The sequence below is a fragment of the Thermobia domestica genome, chromosome 9, assembly GCF_964235325.1.
Source record: "Thermobia domestica chromosome 9, izTheDome1.hap1.1, whole genome shotgun sequence".
In the NCBI taxonomy this organism is placed as follows: Eukaryota; Metazoa; Arthropoda; class Insecta; order Zygentoma; family Lepismatidae; genus Thermobia; species Thermobia domestica.
This window is the reverse complement of record NC_137462.1, coordinates 149,150,125-149,170,542: the sequence shown is the minus strand read 5'-3', so window position 1 is coordinate 149,170,542 and position 20,418 is coordinate 149,150,125. Positions and strand designations below refer to the sequence as shown.

General features: G+C 33.5%; 2 protein-coding genes across 2 annotated transcripts in view; one reads left to right on the top strand and one right to left on the bottom strand.

Moving 5' to 3' along the window:
- Positions 1 to 3,871, bottom strand: part of LOC145695094 (uncharacterized) — a 31,520-nt gene extending 27,649 nt beyond the window's left edge. Inside the window, exon 1 of the mRNA XM_081771988.1 lies at positions 3,775 to 3,871. The gene's annotated coding sequence lies outside the window, so the exon portion shown is untranslated. The remainder of the gene's footprint in view (positions 1 to 3,774) is intronic.
- Positions 1 to 18,242, top strand: part of LOC145694178 (general odorant-binding protein 56d-like) — a 65,587-nt gene extending 47,345 nt beyond the window's left edge. Inside the window, exons 3-8 of the mRNA XM_081770294.1 lie at positions 6,128 to 6,180; positions 7,763 to 7,798; positions 9,177 to 9,291; positions 12,283 to 12,353; positions 14,776 to 14,832; positions 18,059 to 18,242. Coding sequence (XP_081626420.1) covers positions 6,128 to 6,180; positions 7,763 to 7,798; positions 9,177 to 9,291; positions 12,283 to 12,353; positions 14,776 to 14,793 — 293 coding nt within the window. The 3' untranslated portion in view covers positions 14,794 to 14,832; positions 18,059 to 18,242. The remainder of the gene's footprint in view (positions 1 to 6,127; positions 6,181 to 7,762; positions 7,799 to 9,176; positions 9,292 to 12,282; positions 12,354 to 14,775; positions 14,833 to 18,058) is intronic.
- Positions 18,243 to 20,418: the final 2,176 nt, after the last annotated feature.

The following is a 20,418-nucleotide window of genomic DNA, read 5'->3' as shown; positions in this document are numbered from 1 at the left end:
CTAAGCATTTTGAGATGTAGAAGATATGATATTAAATAACTGTGAGTTTTCAGTTTTCTAAAATAAACAATATATAAATAAATAAAAATAAAAAAATTAAAAAATCCCTCTATAACTAGATATTATGTTTGGTCAATAACTTGCATATCGCTATCAAAAGCTTGCAAGCGTACCGAATTTCAAACTTTTGTTCCAATTTCAATTACCTAAAACATGAGACTTTATGTCCAAAACAAACATACATTTAAATAGCACCGGAAATCTTTCTTTTTATTTTAGAATTACCCTAAAAACTAAAAATATTTACTTTTGATATTTTTTGTGAGTTACTTCCAGAAGGCTACAAACATGCCAAACTGCATCACTCTAACCTTCGGGCTACATCATTTAACTTAATAATTTTGGGCTGTAGAAGGTATCTCCATATAAATAACAAAGAAGATTTTTCACTTTCCCAAACAACCTCACTGAACTAGGAAATGTATAGTTTTGGTGATTTACTTAGTTAATTTTATGAAAACCCTTCATGAATACCGAATGTAAAGTTTTTACTCAAATACAATTTCCTAAGACTTTTTTTTTTTAAAGTACACCGAAATAAGATGGGATTTTTACTCATTCTTCCTTTTCACCTACTAAAAAGAAAAAAAAAATCCTGTATATTTTTCTCTGAAGGCTATATGTATGCCAAGTTTCAACTTTACACGTCAACCGCCAGTTCCATTGTTTTGTCAGTTAATGGCACGATGAAAAGTTTGAAACTTCCGGCTTTTATCCTAACTTAACGTACGCTCTAATGCAACGTGTGAACCAGATAATTGCTAAGGAGAAGTTCTAGAACACAGGTTCCCCATATAGATTAGCAAGGTTGGTTCCTTTCTGTACCAAAATTTAAATTTTATTTCACAGAATATTGCTAGCGAGCGTCAGCAAGTGAAAGCGGGTTAGAAGACCGCAGGATACGTTGTTTTCTGTTTTTATTACAGCTAAATGGGAAGTGGGACATGTGTTCTAGAACCCTGTAATTTCTATGACGTTTATATTTTCTTCTCGCTTATTACAAAGCTAAGGCATTACTGCCGCATCGCCGGACCAGTATTAAAATCGAAAAAAAGTACCAAAATGTACTGTATACGGTTATATTTCGTTGGACTACATTAACTTACATTAGATTACCTCACATTAGGATAAGGGCATAAAAAACTACAGTGCAAAAAACACAAACCAACTTGTGCTAGGTGGCCACTAAGTGCACGAATGATATCTAACCGAGCCAAGGTAGGTCGGAGCTAGCGGACCAGCGCGGTAGTGTGAGCGAAGGACGATGTGTACACGCGTAAGCGAGGGTACTGAAAACATCTGGTTTCCGCAATCATATACATTTCAACAGCAATTGCCATACAAATAATGCTTTACTTGCAAAAACAGAAGTCACACCTTCAAAATCGTGAACAACAGTTTCTTGGGGTTTTCTTTCCTTAAACAAGTACTCAGCTAAGTAGCCCTCTAAATGGCTTTCCTTCTTCCCTGACGCTGTAAAATAATACGCTCCCTTTCCTTTCTGTATTTTCAATTCATTTCCACATTTTCCACACACCGTTAACCTTTTCAGTATACTGGTCTTTCACAAAATTTCAACAACTGTCGCTCGTTATTTTTGAACAGTTCTATGTACGTAACACACGACATGTGACAGCCTTGACATACACGAGCTATTTTCATACTCCTCTTCGCGCCACTACATCATAACAACTATATCTCTCCGCGAAATGGTCCATCCACCTCCACATACAGTGTCGCTTACAACATCAAAAATAACCAATTTCTTCATTTTTACTATTCCCCATACATGACTTTCACTCATTCTTGCTCATAAACAAACAAAGAAAAAAGAAAAAAAAATTACAACTGACCCGGCAAATTTTCTAAAACTGTTCCGGTGATACACCAGTTAACCCCAAAACTAAATAAGCTCCATTTCGTGGGAACAATCACATACAAAATCATTATGAATACTTGACTAATTTCAGTAAACTGTGAGATCAACTAAGCTTATATATTAGTTTCATTAGATCATGGTCCCTTGTACGAAGGTACTGAATGGTTAAACTTAGGTCAAGCTTCAGTACTGCTGAATGGGCTGACTGGTAAATAATTTGTGAACTACTGGTACATCATTTGAGGAATTAGTTGACCTCTGACCGAGTCTGATCGGGTTAGATCACTTCTTGAGGTCAAAACCGAGCACTCAATCCAATCAGCGCCCCACCTTTACTTAGTTTTAAATAGGGACTTTGTTTACTCCACTTTAATTTAACCTAAATATATTTAAAAAAATGAACTGGTTCAAACAAAATATCGGATTTAAAAAGAAAATGGTTTCTGCAAAACCTATTATTTATGTGCTTTGAAGTTTGACATCACCATCATGAATTAAATTAAAAGTGCAAAGGTGGTGTCACTTAGTGTAACACAAAGAGAAAGGCCTTCTGTAATAATTTGAAAGCGACAGAAGCACACTTAAAAAGCATTAAATCGTAACCTATCGTGTTTTCTTTTTGCTACACATACCTAAACTAGCCTATCTAACCATACTTTCACTCGCCGTCGCTTGTTCAGCATTAATTAGCAAAAATTAAGGGTGAATTATTATTAAAATTCTTGATCCCATCTGTACTGTTTGTAGAAATTAATAAGGGCACAAAGTATAACAATTAAGGGGTTAAATTCCAAAGTTGGACGTCCGTTTTCAGCAAAATTTTGAAACTTGCACGGAAGATACGTATAATTTGATCGTTTGTGTGCTTGATAATATATAAAGATAATACAACAACACTCTCTCTATTTGTTATATATAATTGGTTATAAACATGGGACTACTAAGCGAGCGAAGAGAACTACCTCGCGCAAGGTAACCGAATAGTTGCATTGTGGGAAAGTAAAGAGCATTCATAATATCAATATTGCGGGTAATATACCGAATCGCTGACTGTGAACTGACAGTGTTGAATTTCGTGAAGCTCCCGTCGAAGGGTACTTCTATTATAGATCCTAACGTAACCTAACCTAACCTACACTTTCTCCCAACTCGCGAAATTGAAAAATTATACATTTTAATAGCTTTTACGCAATTTTGGTAGAAAAGTATCGGACGTCCAACTACGGAATAAATGCCCAATTAAGTAAAACTCAACGTAGAAATATCAACATAGGATCACTATGATCCTCAAGCATCGAATCGTTCTGCAAAAGCTTCAGCCTCTTCCAAATAGTACGAACTCTCACATTAATAATAACCTTTCTCTCAACTTTTCACACAAACATCTTACAAGAAGTCTTAAATCATTATTATACCTTATATAATTTCATCTGTACATTTTCGGGCTTACGTTTAGATTTGCCCCTCCAGTTTCCAACCTACGAAAATGCAGTTAAAACCTTAAAAATTGTTAGGTTAGGTTAGTTTAGGTTACCTGGTAAGACTTTAGTTAGACTAGAACACTGACTGAAACAGGTTCTAATATCGTTATTCCGAGTAAAAACGGGCTAGAAACTCCAAACTTACCCTCAATTGCGTGAACACATCGTGTCTCTATTTTAAAGTATTTTGATTTGGTGATAATAAAAATAATATTTTGGAAGCGTCATAAATGCTTAATAATACACTATTTCGTACAAGGGAATTTTGTTGCTTGTGCGCAATACAATTCAAATAAACATTTAGAAATACATATCTTCAATTTACATATTGAAACTTACTGACTATCCACTTACCTTGAAATTTCATTATTAGGGTTTCTAAACCCCAGTTTTTAAGAATAGTTTGATAATTTAAACTTTCCACTATACAATCCATCATTATGGCTGCTACATGACAACTCGTATAAGGCGGGATTTCGCATTGTTGCCATAACAAGAGTTTTATATTGTAATAGCCATTCTAACCATAATGCTATCGCTATTTTAGCAATACTAAATAATCTGGTTATATAAACAATATGCATGATATTATTAACCATACTAATATTAGCAATATTTTTTTCTTACCACAGCCATACTAAAAAAATTGGTGTTGTATAAATAACAAATCAGTATTTATACATCAACTATACTATAGTCAATATTAATTTACCAATTAGCAATACTCATCAACAATGCTTTTATTGTCAATTCAGCTATACCATTTTTTAGAGTGTTTGATTTGTTGTAAAATACTACTTTTCCTTGTTTGTTATTTCTTTTAATTTACTACACTGAATCATGTTTGAGTGATTTGAATCAACTAGATTTAAACCTAGGGGTTTAAACCACTTTCTTTTAAAATAAAATAATTTGTTTTAAAACCCTCTTTGAATGCCGTTTGCATAATGCATGTTATGAGGTTACACAAGAAATAGTAAAGGAAGGTAAGGCATATATGATTTTATATGTTTGTTCAACTTATGTGGTAAACTTATCTGCTTATTATATGCAGTTATTGTCTCCTATTATAATGCAACAAATATTCAGTACTATAAAATGATTGAAGTGCAGTCAATTTGTAAGTATTCATCGAAGTGTATACTAAGTATGTATGAATGTAAGAGAAGCTGGGAAACCTGAACTTATTTTTCTAACAGAAATACGGTGGAATTGTTTTAGATTGATTGGAAGAGTATGTTACCAGTTGGTTAACAATTTGTGAAATATGCAAAGAAAACTGACTAGTAATTCATTCAGCTATACAAAAGGTATCCTATCTGGCACTAAAACGTAAAGCTAAATGCTGTTAAATCTTTTTAAACATATAGTTACAATACTTAATGAAGTGAAGGAGAATAATTGCACTATAGATGACTTAAAACAATATGGAAAAGTCTTGAATGACTTTAGAACGCGATATTTCCAACACGTCATCCTTTGATTTTGAAGTTTGAAGGTAAAGGGAAATTATCTAACTATGAGTTTTTAAAACAACAATACAAGTAGTTTGCGAGTAGTAGGGAAAGGGACGGAGTAAAGAATAACAACTATAGTTTCTAGATTATATTATATGAGGTACAATCCAGGTATTTGTCTGGTGTAAATGTGGAAAGGTCAGGAATAACTCATTTAGGAGATTGGATTGAAAAGGATTTTGCACTTTTCTATCCAATGTCCTCACCGGAAATCGAACTCAAGACGGCTCGCACAAAGGCGAAAGTATTAGCAACTGCGTTACCCGGGGCCAGAGTTTCGCAAAATTATGAATTCGTGACTTCATAATATGATTTCCACTATCACACCAACACTGCGAACGGATATCCCTCATGCGGCACTGTGTGAGCAAACACCCACCCCTGTATGTTGTTGCATATAGTCTGTAATTGGGGAATTCAAGAACTCCGCAATGGGGAAGAGTTTTTCATCTCTGAACAGGATAATGTGCTGTGAATAACCTGTGAACCGATAAAGAAGCTGCTCTGTTCTTATGACATTGATTCGCCGGAATTGTGGAGTAGTTTGGAAGTGCCATTTGCAGCGTTAGTATGTAGATCTCCATGTAGTATTCGGAACTCCTTGGATAAAGTCTCATTTCTTTCACAATAACAATTTACTTCCACAATCGGATTTCGTTGTGGTCTGCTGCGGACATTTCTCTTTGATTGTGGAGTCCTTGCAGTAGATGAAAGACCCAAACGATTGATGATAGTGGATGCCTGCCTTGTATCTCTGTATGAATTCACGGGTAATCACTTGTGCAAGAGTTTAAAAATTTCACTTGCGGTCTTACCTGCATCATAGAAATACAGACCTCTTATGCTGTTCTCGTTTGTATCTACCTAATTGGAAAATATCACATAGAACGATTAAACATTCATGGTCAGAAAGACGTACTTTATACAAATTGTACATAGTACGTCGCGTTCTGGAAACTCTTGGTTTCTTACAATAGCATGATGTTTCTGATAATACTTCAGCTTAGGCTGAATATAATGCTGCATATATCAGCTCCGTAGTCAAGATTATTTATAGCTTTCAAAGGCAGCAAAAATAAATTAACTCGTCAGTCGGTTGAAACAATTAAAAGTACCACATCTAATATCCAAAATAGTTACAGTTACAGAACATAGGCTAATGCTTCTTTCTTTCTTTCTTTTCATTTTAGGGGACAGGGCACAACTGAGGGACGGAAATATTCCAGATAATAACAATGTTAAGGTATGTAGCTAAAAGAGTTTCCACCTTTTAAATTAAAATTTAGGTATTAATAGTGGTAAACATTTCATGTAGTCCTTAATGTATACTTTAATTAAAATTACTTAAGTAATATTAAATTTAGTGAATCAGTTAAGTTTGTATGAGATTAAAGATATTTTAATATAAGAATATCTTCCAGTGAATGGGTAAATAAAATTACACAAATATTTCTTTGTTTCTCTGAATCGAATGCCATAAGTCTCAACATAAATATTAAATAGATGATTCCCGAGTCGAATACTGGATTTGAGCAGGAGCGTAGACACGAGTTAAGTTTTGTTTAAGTTTACGCATAATAAATCTGTTCAAAATCAGTAAATAATACTATGTACATTCTGTGTAAATATTGTGTCAGAACTGGTAGGGATATAGCTAGGACATATCTTCTCTCTTTTATCTCCCAAGGCATGTTTCTCTCAATTAGGAAAACTATCACTAATAAGTTTCCTCATACGGTAAAGATATCATCCTTCATTATTTTTAGAAAATATTTATATCAATATAGTGCATCTACTTAGTCTTTACTTTAATAACATAACGTTTAAACACAAATTAACGTTCAAAATTTGTTTCAAGTGTTTTTCCTTAATAATTTACTAATTTTATGGAACATCGAACTCGTATGCCACATTCACATAAGCTCTGCATTGATTTCTGTCTTTTGCCAACTAGATCTAGGTTCTACTTTGAATTCCTATTTCCGATGATCCATCTATATGTGAGATCTATGGATTTCTATTGCTGAGAATATTATCGTCCCATCTTCCTAATAGTCTTTTTACAATTGTGTTTCCAGTTAAAATTTTGAAAACATTTTTACTTTCTTCCACTCTTGCTACATGACTTGCCCACCTGACTCTGCTACTTTTAATGACTCTAACAGTATTGGATAAGTGGTATAAATTACGTAGTTCCTCGTTATGGAGCTTCCAGAATTCCCAATTGCCGTCCCACTTGTGTCCAAATATTTGCCTCAGGATTGTATTCTCAAACACCTTCTTCCCTTGACTTAAGTGACCTTGCTTTCGCTATCGTAGAGAGTAACTGGCATAATTATTGTTATATTATTATTTCTGAATTTCGTATATTTTGACATAATTCAAGAAGGGTTTGGACTGCACAATAACACGAAATCCCTGCTATCACTCGATATTTAATTTTTTGTGGACAAGGGTTTGGTATATCACTTTCTAATTAGCAACTATTCTTTTTCTGAAGAAATCCGAACCCAAATTTTGGTGATCAATTACTGGAAAACCCAAGCAAATAAAATGTTTCATATGTGTAACAAATAAAGCAAGGTATCTCCTTGCCAAGTTTGAATATCATGTATTGTTCTTGAGATTGCTTTCTTTTCTCTTCAATGCATTATTTAATATTATGTTTAGATTATACAACATTTTCTGAAGTATTTACTTCATTAAGTGTTGAGTAAATAATATATCTTTGAGAGTTCAAAGTTGTGAATTTAGGAAAAAGAATTATTTAAAACTATAGAATTTAGATTAGATTTATTACTATAATAGTGATTTTTCTATTTCAGTGTTTCATACTTTGCTACTTGACGAGTATCCAAATAGTAAGTAACTAGTTTTTATTATTTATTGGGTTTTTCATTGTTAGAAAAATGTATCTTTACTTTTATTACTATACAATTCTGATTTCAAGATAAGTTTTCTTTTCTACAATTTCGTGCCCACAAATGTGCAATCATCTTGCTTTCACGAAATATGATGGAATTTGTCTATCCTGAACAGAATCACGAACTTCCAATAATCTGTAATTTTTACCTTCTTCCTCATGTTTGTTAAATATCTTGAGGATGCCGTTTTGGATTAAGAAATATACCATGATAAAACAGACACTGACCAAAGCACTAAATATACTAAAACCATTTGTCTAACAGTTTCGGCAATTCAATTTAGCCTTCATTACATACGTTATGTCTGGTCAGTATTTGCTTTATTAATACAAGTGATATATATATATCTACTGTATATAAAGCTATAATGAACAATAAATATATTTTTACCTGTTACTATATAAATATAAATTATAGATAAAGAAAGGTGACGGAATAATGTTATTCTTAAGAGCAGCTTTTTCTTGTGAAAATGGCGTGTTCGTTTGACCTTTAGAGCCAGGGAATTAACACACTGCCTCATAAGGAGAATGGACGTTCATATCGTTTACCTTAATCGTAATATAAAGTTGACGATAACTGTTCACTGCAGGAAAAAATGTAAATAAACAAGAAGATAATACAGTAAATAGTAGAACTGCAAAACTATTTCCACTTACATTGAAAACTATTAGAGATATGGTTCTGAAGAAGAAGGAATTATCACCTCTCCCAGGACACTTCCTGAAATTATCACTGTTACTGATCATTTGTTATTCTCGATAAACAATTTCACATTGCTAGCTCGAGAAATAGATACTCCAGCACAAATTTCTTTTGTTGAATTTTCATATATCTACCACACAATATGATAGTTTTAGTAGTTCTACAAAATAATCTACAATGTAATGAAACAGAAATTTTCTGCAGGTTAGGTTACAGGAGATCCTTCAGACTTTTGAATAAAGTGCTACTCTTCGATTGACTTGTACTTAAATGTATGGACAACATTATCCGTTTGATTCTGAAGTAAATCAAATAGAGTCATTAAAACAGAGGCAAATGACATTCAGTCTTTTATATCACTAGACGGTCAAAAATATTTACGTAGAAATTTAGTCACGAAATTATCTAATTAAAACAGAGCAAATATACTGTATAATGCAAAAGTTAACACGATAGAACTCGCATTAGGCTATATACTACACTTTACCGTATTGATTAGATTAGCTTCATCTGAAACACACGACTAGAAACATAATTTCTGTTAATTGGGAATTTACTTAATCTATTATAAATAGTTGTCTAATATACTATTATTTAATTCAATTCTTAGATGAAAGATGGAAAATACGAATTAGATGTTGCAAAAGGATTTGCAGCCAATATTGCACCGAACGAAGAGGCCAAGAATGGCATCATGCATATTATCGAAACATGTGGCGTTAAAAGTAAGTTATACATCTTTTATAGTTACGAATTCATTCATTCATTTTGAATTGCTTCAATTTGTGATTACCTTTCATATGCATTTAACGTTAATTCTCGTCTCTTCTCCTGAGGTCACTATTCGCTTCTTCCAACACTTTTCTTTCATGAGTAGAAAGTCTAACTTTCTTTAAGTGTTAGGCTTCGTTAAATGACAGTTCTATGTAGTGTGTAATATAAAGTAGATAAAAATATTTCTTAACAGAGAAGAGAACGTAATGGAACGGTGTATTACGAAATAATGTAATATGTAATTTAAGTTTATCATAAGAGACAGTAGAATTACGTACACATAATATCAAGGATTTTGGTTTATACGATGTGAAACTCATATCATAATATTGAAACCAGAAGGGGTAGTAGATTTCTCCTACTTCCGGTTTCAGTAGTGAGATTGGGGTGAGAATGAATATATTCTTGGGACGCTTAGCTAATTACTCAAAACCGTTTCTCACTATCTATCACCAATTTTACTTCTATAAAGTCAATGTTAAAAACTGAAGTGATTGATTTCTACCAGTTTCGTTTTGATAAAGAGTTCCAAGAGGAAATAGTACCTATTCTTAGAACGATAAATCGATTAAAAAAAAACTTCTCATTATCGTGTTGATTTTACTTTTACGTAGATCAATACTGAACCTGAAACTTGTACTGGATTTCTATCATTTCTGGTTTTATTAGAGTTAAGGGTGGAGGTCTTGAAACGGTTAATCGATTGCAGGAAAAATATTCTTGCTATCTACGAGAGGGGGCGAGTCAAAAATTATCTACACTTTTCATTCTACAGTTTATTTATATGAAGCTAGGGTTATAATATGCACATCATTTTTCTACGTAATCTCCGTCCTTATCAATGCACTTGGCTCAACGGTCAACGAGCTTACGTATTCCTTCCAAATAAAAGGTTTTTGGTTGGTAGTGAAGCCACTTTTGCACCGCATTTTGCATGTCTAAATCTGAGGCAAATCGGCGACCAAGCTCATAGTGGATGATTTGATGGGCAGAGCCATGACTGATGTTCAAAGGAGCTGCTATCTCATCGATAGTGATTCACATACTCGCCAAAACCATCTCTCGAGCTTGCTGAATGTTGCCATTTGTAGTGGAGGTTGATGGCCGTCCTGCTCTCTCTTCATGCGTTACACTTGTTCTACCACTTTTAAACTTCTCAAGTCACAAAAACAATTTTACGTGATAGTGCACTTCTCCCATATTGCGATGATAGTTTGCGATGAATTCTGACCCTTTGACACTCTCCGACCAGAGGAATTGGATCACTGCTCATTGTTCTTCTTTGGTGCAAACTTCTAATAGAACATCCATCATATACCTGAAACAGAAGGAAAAAAATGGAGGAATTAAGCATTAAGCATCCCATTTTCACAGCAATACCACAATAGTGTAACAATAAAATATATGAGGACAGAAGACAAAGTGCGCAATCTAAGAAAAGTTATGACAAAAGTGTAGATACTTTTTGACTCGCCTTTGTATTACCTATTATGTCCTATAGTGATCAACTTTAAAATCAGAAATGGCTTATTTCTACAACTTTCGGTTTTAAAAGTACCTCCGTAAACAAACTTGATTTCTAACTTTTGACCCCTTATATCACGGCGAAAGTTCATGGTGATCCTTCAAGTACTTCCTGAGACTTCTGTCTCTCGCACGGATACACACACCTTACCCTTACCTTACAAAAACTCATATATAAAGGAGTTTTTGTGAACCAGATTTCTTATAAAATAATATTGTATGGAAAGGAAATAATAATTTATTCCGTATGAGAATATTAAAAAAAATTCTTTTCTGCATTGATAAAGACAAAGCACATTTTCATTTTCGACATTCTCATACGGAGACTTCAAAATGTATTGGAAAATTACTCGTACATATTTTTGGTTTATGTTATAATCCAAACAAGATATTTTAGGCTGTGGAATACGAAGTAGGATCCCCAGATTATCGCGCCTTCGGAATTTAGAAGATTTCTTAAACCTGTCTTTTCCTCTTAAGGGCAGCTCTTTTTTATTTACAGATATACATTATAAACAGGGTTTTTCAAAGCAACACCGACAACGTTTGGGAGGTAATTCCTGACACCAAGATAAGACAAAAGTATAGCCTTACCTGGGTGCACAAATGCTTCCTTTCGCAGTTATAGGCTGCCGAAAACATAAAAAAATAACTTTAAAGGTACATAGCTTCAAAACTATGGCACCTACCGTAGTAGGGTCAAGATTTCACTTAGGAATTAATATGTGATCTATCGAAAAATACGTTTCAGAATCCTAAGGTACTCAGGTAACACATTTTGTAGAGGGAGTTTGGCTACGGACTCAGAAACTACCTCTATAAAAATTGTTGCGGAAGTACCGCATCACTATCTAATTCAGCTCAGCCGGCATAGAAGTGGGACTAAAACTTAAAGATTTCATTTTCTCTTCATTTCAGAACGTCTCCTTATCTAGAGCCTAGGGTGTAACAAAAATATAAAACAATTTCAAGATTCTGCGTCTAATAATTTCGGAGATCTGGTGATGAGGAATTAGTGAGCAAGTATATACTCAATATGTAGTCTATATGCTTCTGTTCCCGTCGTTGTGTATTTAATATCGAAGTTAGTTTATAGTTTAACATCCCTTATAAGACACTAGGACTGTACCCCCACCGAGAACGAAATATCATCTCCCATGCCAGTAGGGAGATCTTAGTACTGAAGTTAAGTAATACGATAATAAACATTCTTCAACTTCTTAATATTCTATTTATATAAAAACTTTACAAAAAGCAGAATTCTAATACAGTTCTTTCTTTTCTGATTAGTTATAAATATATAAAAGTAAAAATCTATTGATTACTTTACAACTTATGTATCAATCAGGGAAAATATAGAAAACTACTTTTCTTTACTTAACAGAAAAGTAATAATAATTGTACATGGTTTATTTCAGCTGGCACTGACCCATGTGATACGGCATACGAAATCCTCAAGTGTAAGGTGGCAATGAGCAAGAATATTGTTGTAAGTTTGATTAAGAATGAACGTATTATATTATATTTTATTAAAATAAAAAAATCATTCACAATAGGTTGTAAGTTAAGTATCGAAGATGTAGGTTCCACTTTATATTGTTAACAGTTTCTTGAAAAGCAGTAATTAAGTCATTAATTAGGAATAAAAATTTTGAATCTATTCCGGTGGAATTTCTGGATTCAACAAAAAGAACTGAGACATACATTGCTCAAACGAGCACATGAGTTCCCTCAGAAACTCATCAAGTATTGGTGTACATGCAGAAGACGTCATCCAATAGATAAGTCTCGCCCTTGTTGGAATTACCTTCCTTATCCTTTTAAACTTATGATATGCCACATGGTAAAGTGCGTATATTAATTGCACTACAGATCTTCTATATAATCACAAATGAAAGTTAAATCATTAAATGTTAGATACCTTGAGTATGATGGCCAGGATACAAGAATATAATCATTTTCACAAGACCGCCTAATCTAGCGGTAAGGAAAATCAATGTTTGCGTATAAAGACAATCAGTTCACGAGAATGATTTTATAGATATAACGAATTATTTTGCTTCCAGATAATATATAGTTGTTGTATTTTGCACTAATACTTCATTGAATTATCTTTATAATGCTTCTCAATTTAAAACGATCAAAATTGTTTTCTGTTTGGTCTGCTGCTTTCTTTTCCTACAAAACCTTTGTGAATTATTTCAATTGGTAATACGTTTCTTATGCTGCTTTATGTCTCTTAACTGTATTATTGAGTTGGAACTTTTGCAGAGAATATATAATACTCATATTACAACTATAATGAATAACGTGATTGTAAACTATTAGTATTTGTGATATTGATACAGCTAATTACGATCTAAGAAACACAATTGCTTTAGTGGTTTTTCTGGTTTATTTCTGCCCTACTAAGATATTTTTGCTCTTTGATGCTTTGTTTACGATTTATATTTAAGTCTCAACTATGGATCTCTTTACCTGAGTTCATTGTAGGTACGCAACTTATAAGTTCCTTTTACAAGGCGTTTGTTTTACCATTTAGGAACAATTGGATTTAAGTTTAGTGTACCTCTCAATAGCGAGGCTGTATGAGGTGTGGTATACAGCTTAACGTAGAACCCGGACCATATGAACTACCAGAGAGAATCGAAACTGGGTCTATAATTCGAAAGACGTATACACTATCCAGAAACTAGCTCAATTCAGGAGAAAGAAATACAAGGATGCAAATTAAAGACATCCGAGACTACTAGTACTGTTAACTGTTAAGTCTAATTATCATATGTTTTATCATACACACAAGTGCAATAATTTAGGTTCATTTTGTGTTAGCAGGCACCTTTTTTGTAACAAACTTTTAAAAATTCCCTTTCAATTAGATGTGATTAAAATTCCTGATCCACTAATAGAACATGCGACTTTAAAAGAAAAGCAGTGACATATGAGTATGTCATGAAATTCTCTGAGTTAAAACTATGTGTATCACACTATTCTACAAATAAAAGTAACTCACGGAACTGATTGCCAAAACTAGGTTGATTCATCTGTGGATTATGCAGGGGACAATATACAGGGATTATGCAGGGAACAAGTTATATTCCAATGAATTAATATCCTGTAAATTAATGGAAAATATAGACCTACACGGGAAATCTAACTCAGGACTGTGTAGTAGGTTACCGTAATTTTCTTCTATTTGGAAGTCTTCGAAGGTTGTTTCACTATTAGAAATTTATTTATTTTATTGTTAAATAGCAACGTTTCTTGGAAGTGGTTGACTATTTAGGTAAATATAATAATAATAATAATAATAATAATAATAATAATAATAATAATAATAATAATAATAATAATAATAATAATAATAGTTTAGTTTGTTCTTTCCGTTTCATATGTGATGAAGGATAGCACCATAATAAAAATTGGCCAATTTTTTATTAAGAATATAGTTTAAACATAGTTTCTGACTTACAAGATACTACAAGATTGAAACTAAAATTTCTTGATTATCTTGCTTAGAACAACATAGGGTAACATTTGTAGATCGAATAATTGATTGTAACTATATTGATGAGAACTGAAAATGTATAAGACGTGATGTGCATGAGCAAATCGAGGCATTGAAAGAAACACTCCTATACTTATTAAGAAAGTTTAGATTGTTTACCACTTTATATTATGGTTTTTAAAATAGGAGAATCTACTCCTAGACTTATTTAGTGCCCATATGAGGGATGAATCTTCAATCTAACAGGAGTCGGAAACAAATATTATACTGAAAATCCACCGAGGTTATGCTGTAGCATATGAGAAGTAGCATTAAATTCCAGGTGGTAGCAAATGTCACTCGGATCCTAGGTTTAACTATTGGTATCAGTAACAATGCTTATGATATTCTTTTTCTTTTACAGAAAGCATTCTTCCCTTAAATAGACAACATTGCTTATGGCAACAACGGATTTTAACTGGTAATTTCTAAACTATTATTGTTATTATTATATACTAGGTCTTAACGAACTAGGACTTAACGATTTTGCTCTCTGTTACTAATAGAAGTACCTGAAATCTCTTAGCATCCCTTAACTGCATATAAACTATTACCTGGGTGAGAACAAAATGTCTGTCCCAAGTACATCAATGTCAAAGTAAAGAAAGGAAAAAAAATATTCAATGGCTGGTTAATCAAACTAGCCGTCATGTACTATCACACTTTTGCCTTCCGTCAGCCATGAATTGGATTTCGTGACAAAAGAAGCTTACGCTGCGAAGAAGTCCTCAATCGCACATCGCATGGCTCGATAATCAGGAGTGGTCTTCCTCCCAAGACGTGAACGAGGCGTCAGATTTGGCGGTAGTCAAATATATATCGGGTAATACGGTGGGTGAGGGAAAAGTTCATTCTGTAATTATGGAGAATGTGCATTCTGCATTATGATTTGCACTATGCGTGGACGAGCATGAAAGTGTCATGCCTCTTGACTCTTCCTAGATGCTTGTGGACAGGTTTATGTTGTGTTTCATGGACTTCAGCTGTGTAACGATCCGCATTAATGGTTTTACCTCGCCTGAAAAAGACATAGATCAACCCTACCATAGATCACCATACCAGAAACAATATCATCGGTGGGTGAAGATGTGGTTTAGAAAACGTAGCGAAGTACCTGATTGACTCGATCCAGCCACTGTCTTGGTTGTTCACAATTGTCATAATATCTTTCATTTGAAGTGACAACGCGATGCAGAAAATTTTCCGGACAGTTTTAACTTTTACAAAGGCGCAAACACATTTTCGAGGGTACGATTCCACGGTTTCCTCAGGAGTGGTCATCTGAATACAATGTTGATCTGTGCTCACGAAGCTATTTTTTAAATAATGTATTACCGGTACAAAATTTAACAAACTAATGGTAAATCATGCATTCGTTTGCCATTCCTCGCACAAGTGTACTTCGCATTCATTTTCGCTTGCCGCACAGACTATCCGAGTTTGAATTCGTAAACAAATCTCTTTCAATTGTGTGTTCTCAATGGTACACATTCATAAGATCCTATTCAAAACGCATTACATCCTGACTGTGTGGTACCATAGCCTGTTTGATAGATGTGCATAACGATTGTGACTAAACGCGTGACCAATATATTTATTAACACCACCGCCTTTTAGCACATTCTCTTGCAACCAAGTCTGATAATTTATTTTTGGTTTGTAATACACTTTTGTATTATTGTTACGTATTGCTTACAGTTGTAAATCTTACATGTAAATCTTACAACTCGGCAAAAAATAACAAAGAACCTCAAAAGAAATGAATCCGTTTTCAACTATAGACGAAACCATTACTCGGCTTTGGTCTATTAACAAACACAGCACAGCTATTGTAAGTTTCATTTCTCTTTTATTGCAATGATATTTTATACGTTTCCTTATTCGTTTAATATTATTTGCTGCATTTGATAACAAGTATGGAAGTAAAAGAAGGAATTTAGAATAATCTTCAATTTTCCCGCTACTAAATCCTAATTACATATTTCATTTTTATCCTCTTTGCGACTCCTATATATTCATCTCGAATTTTTCTAGGGTTGCCAACTCTCACTTTAGAATACACGCCTTTCTCCTTTCCTGTGTTGTGTTGCTCAGATGAGTTTTCTACCAGATATCAAAGCAGGTATTTCATTGTTGAGTTGATTTTAGTTTAGCGTTCCTTTCAGCATGGAGGCTATATGAGACGTAGACCTCCTGATTAACGTGGAATCCGAACCACATGAGCTCCCGCCGGGAATCGAACCCGGGTCTCCCACGCCAAAGGCTCGTATGCTAACCGCTTAGCCACGAGGGAACTCAGCAGGTACTTCATTTGCACCAAACTATTACCAAAGAGTTTTTGGTAGTTGTGTCTCAGATTTTTATATGTCTATCTACTTACCTCCTAGTTGGAATTCTAAGTGGTTATTAGTTCACTTTGAAATATCTTCACAAAGTAACTACACTTAAGGGTATGAGCGGTATGCTCTAGATATGTAAAGACTTGTGGACATCAATTCCTATTATTACGTGTATCAGGTAAGTAAGAGCAATGAAAGAATTCGTATATCGACATTTCATTAATCTTACCACTATTAAGAAGTTATTAGCAATGATCTGTAAGATGCGTTTAATATGATAAATAGATTCCTATCTTTAACTGTGCTAATTCTTTAATAGTTGGGATCTCTCTTACGGCTACCTGTTTTCTCTGACACTTCAGAAACACTAGCATCAATATTCACTATTAGCATTGAATTCACTATAAGCCTTCACATTGAAAAATGAACACACCACTCTTATCTTAAGTGGAAAACCTTTAGATAAATCTCGCAGAAAAAGGAGAACAAAGTAAAAACTGGGTCCAATTGGCTAAGGGCAGATGTGAGTGGAGAGCTTTTGTGAACGTGGCATCGAAACCTCCGGATTGCATAGACCACATAGTTAGTTATAGGAGTTAGGACAATATGGTTTGCTACAAAGTAATTATGCACATTGTTACATACTATTCTGTCATCTTTAAACCGTGTTTGCAGCGTTGCAGTTAGTAGCGTCCAAAACGACGATTATCTGGAATAAAGCGTCATGTGCGCTGGGTTTTACGAGACAATCAGCAGTTATAAGGCATCAGTTGTAACCAGCAGTTTGGTTGATATGATCCTTAAACCAGTATGGTTGATATGATTGATAGGACAAATTTAAAGAAACTTGGCTCCAAATGATCAGGTACGTGAGATTAGGAAAAAGACTGCTTATCAATTTTATCTCTTTAGGGAACTACAGAACGTGGCCCACATACAAGCGTTGTAAAGTGATTCCATATTAATTTTTACACTTTCATAAAACTTTCATGTTATAAACTTCTCTTATCAGGGAAAATAATTACTACTGATTCTTTATACTATCTATAAAATGAATCTTAGAAGTCTAACAACAATCCAGATTGAACTAAGTTGGAACAGAAAAGATCAAATGTCAGGTTTAACACTGAATTCTTATTTCTTAATCAATAGAACTTTTTAATTAATTACAAAACCTACAGATTATTGCAATATGGAAACACAGTAGTTTGTAGATGGGTATGGTATGGTTTCGTAATTGGTAATTTCTTTTTAACAATATAATTTCCTAACTGTATGTTAATACGATGTTTCTATTGAATATTTCAGATGGATTTCGGGATTGAAGATTTTGACTATTATGAAGATATGGACAATTTTCAGGATTTTGACTGAATAAATTTTTCATTTACTATGCTAAATGTCCAAAATGTTAAGTTGACAATTTATTAGATAATATATATACTACAGCTAATATTACTATTTTATAGTTAGACAAATAAAAAGAAAATAAGCAAATAACGAAATTTGTTTGATTTATTTAACACACTTATAACCTAAAGATCATTTTGTACATTTCATACTTCTTTAGTGGTTTGCAGTGACGACACCAATTTTAATTCCTTGGGAGGACAAGTGAAAGTGTAGGGACTTTTTTTATTTGGAGTGCAGTTCTTTTGTGTATACCGAAAATACAGTTTTATATTACTTGACCCACACTGTAATACAATATGTCTATGGGCAGTCGAGGTCACCGGTGGGGCGTCTGTCCTTGCCCTCTTAGTGTCCTCACTGGAGGTTGCTATCTCTGGCTTCAGTACAAAATATGACACAATATATAATATACAGGGTGGCCCAAAAGTAGGTATACAAAACAGCTGATGTATAATTTCTTATTGTTATCCATCAGGTAGACTTAGTTTCTTTATTATTTGTTCTTAATGCATTTTTTCTTATACTTTAAGCTCGGAACAGCTGAAATAAATAAACCCATAAACAAGAATGTTATACTTGATCAATGTAGGTATGTATACCTACTTTTGGGTCATCCTGTATTAACTAGAACTGCCAGGTATACTATTCGGAATATCAACGCTGGAAATTAAGTTTATTAGTTACAGGAACGTGCATGATACTAGTACGCTAAAGAAAGGAAAATAAAATAACGATATAAATTTAAGTGCTATCTTCCAATTATGAAATAGAAATAAGTTTACCACTACAGCGATAGTGTGTTAATTATATAGCAGTCAACACATAGCGACTTGATTATGCTCAGCAGGTGTTAACCGCATAGTAAATGACTCAATAATTAAATTCATAATATATTAGATGGAAATGGATAAGATTACTAAAGAAAGACAAAATATACATGTAAATACAAACAACCATTACAATATGTAAATAAAGAATAACTCATCCAAGTATTCAGTGCTTTTTATGATCGATGAAAGGAGTTTTCTACGAATGTCTCTATTCGGGAAGAACCGAAGCAGAATATACTTAGCATATTTTTGATTCAGCCAAGACGGCAAACTATGAGCGACAAGATATATCTATCTACATTTGGAAGCAAAACACGAACAGGGTGGTTCAAAAGTATGGAAACACCCAAATAAAATCCAAACCGTTCAGAATTGGGCGAAAAAGAAAAAGTGATGATAACAGACGAGGAGGAAAATCTTTTGAAACATATGATACCATCTGCCGTCATCTTGAAATGGTGGGAATTGCATTAAATGGGAACCCTACCATGTGAAACATCAAGTAGGACTAAATTTTTTGTACGTGCCTCTAAGTGCTCCGTCCTGGGCCGCTGGTTATAAAAACCAGGACAAATAATGGTACGTGGGACTTGTAATTTCCATGAATAAAGTAATTTATAGTAAGTAAGCATTTAAATATTACCGTGAAATACTTATCGGGTTTTATTCTAAATTTAGAGTTAAATTTTACTATATCTAGCATCAAAACTTCCAAAAATAGTATTAATCTTTCAAATAAAAGTGTGAAAAGTAGGTAATACTGCTAATTGAAAAAAAAAACTGATATCTTGATAATTTTATAACAAAAAGCAAATAAATATGAAATACTTAAATATTTTTTCAACAAAATATAACAATTTAAAGCTATATTGAAAAATATAATATTGAACAATAATTGACTGGCTTTTTAAAGCTAAGTTGAATGGTACTATGATTCGGTTCAAATTTCAATTTATCTAATATATAACTGACCTCCTATATATTGTCAATCCAATAATAAATCTATATTTGTTCCTTAGACAATTTAACAATTTAAAGAGAAAATTATACAATAAAAAAAAAAATAACACTCACCCAATATTTTTAATAATGATTAGCCATCGTACACCCTCGGGAGGAAGTGTTTCGATACGCTTCTTACTATGCGAATATAATTTCACACCTAATGTAGATATATCAAATACACTCACAATTCAGGGCCGCCCATAGGGGGGATGTATGGCGCAAGCTGCGCCATTGAGAAAAATTTTGGGGGGGATTTTACTCTACTTTCGAACTAGCAATTTTACTGTCGGAATAGCATTAAAACACGATTTTGAGAAGCTAATTTTCAAAAATTTTCCGGGGTGAACCCCCGTACCCCCTGCTTCGATACTTGATGAATGAAGTACCGCGCAAGTAGCCATATGAAAGGAAAGGTTGGTT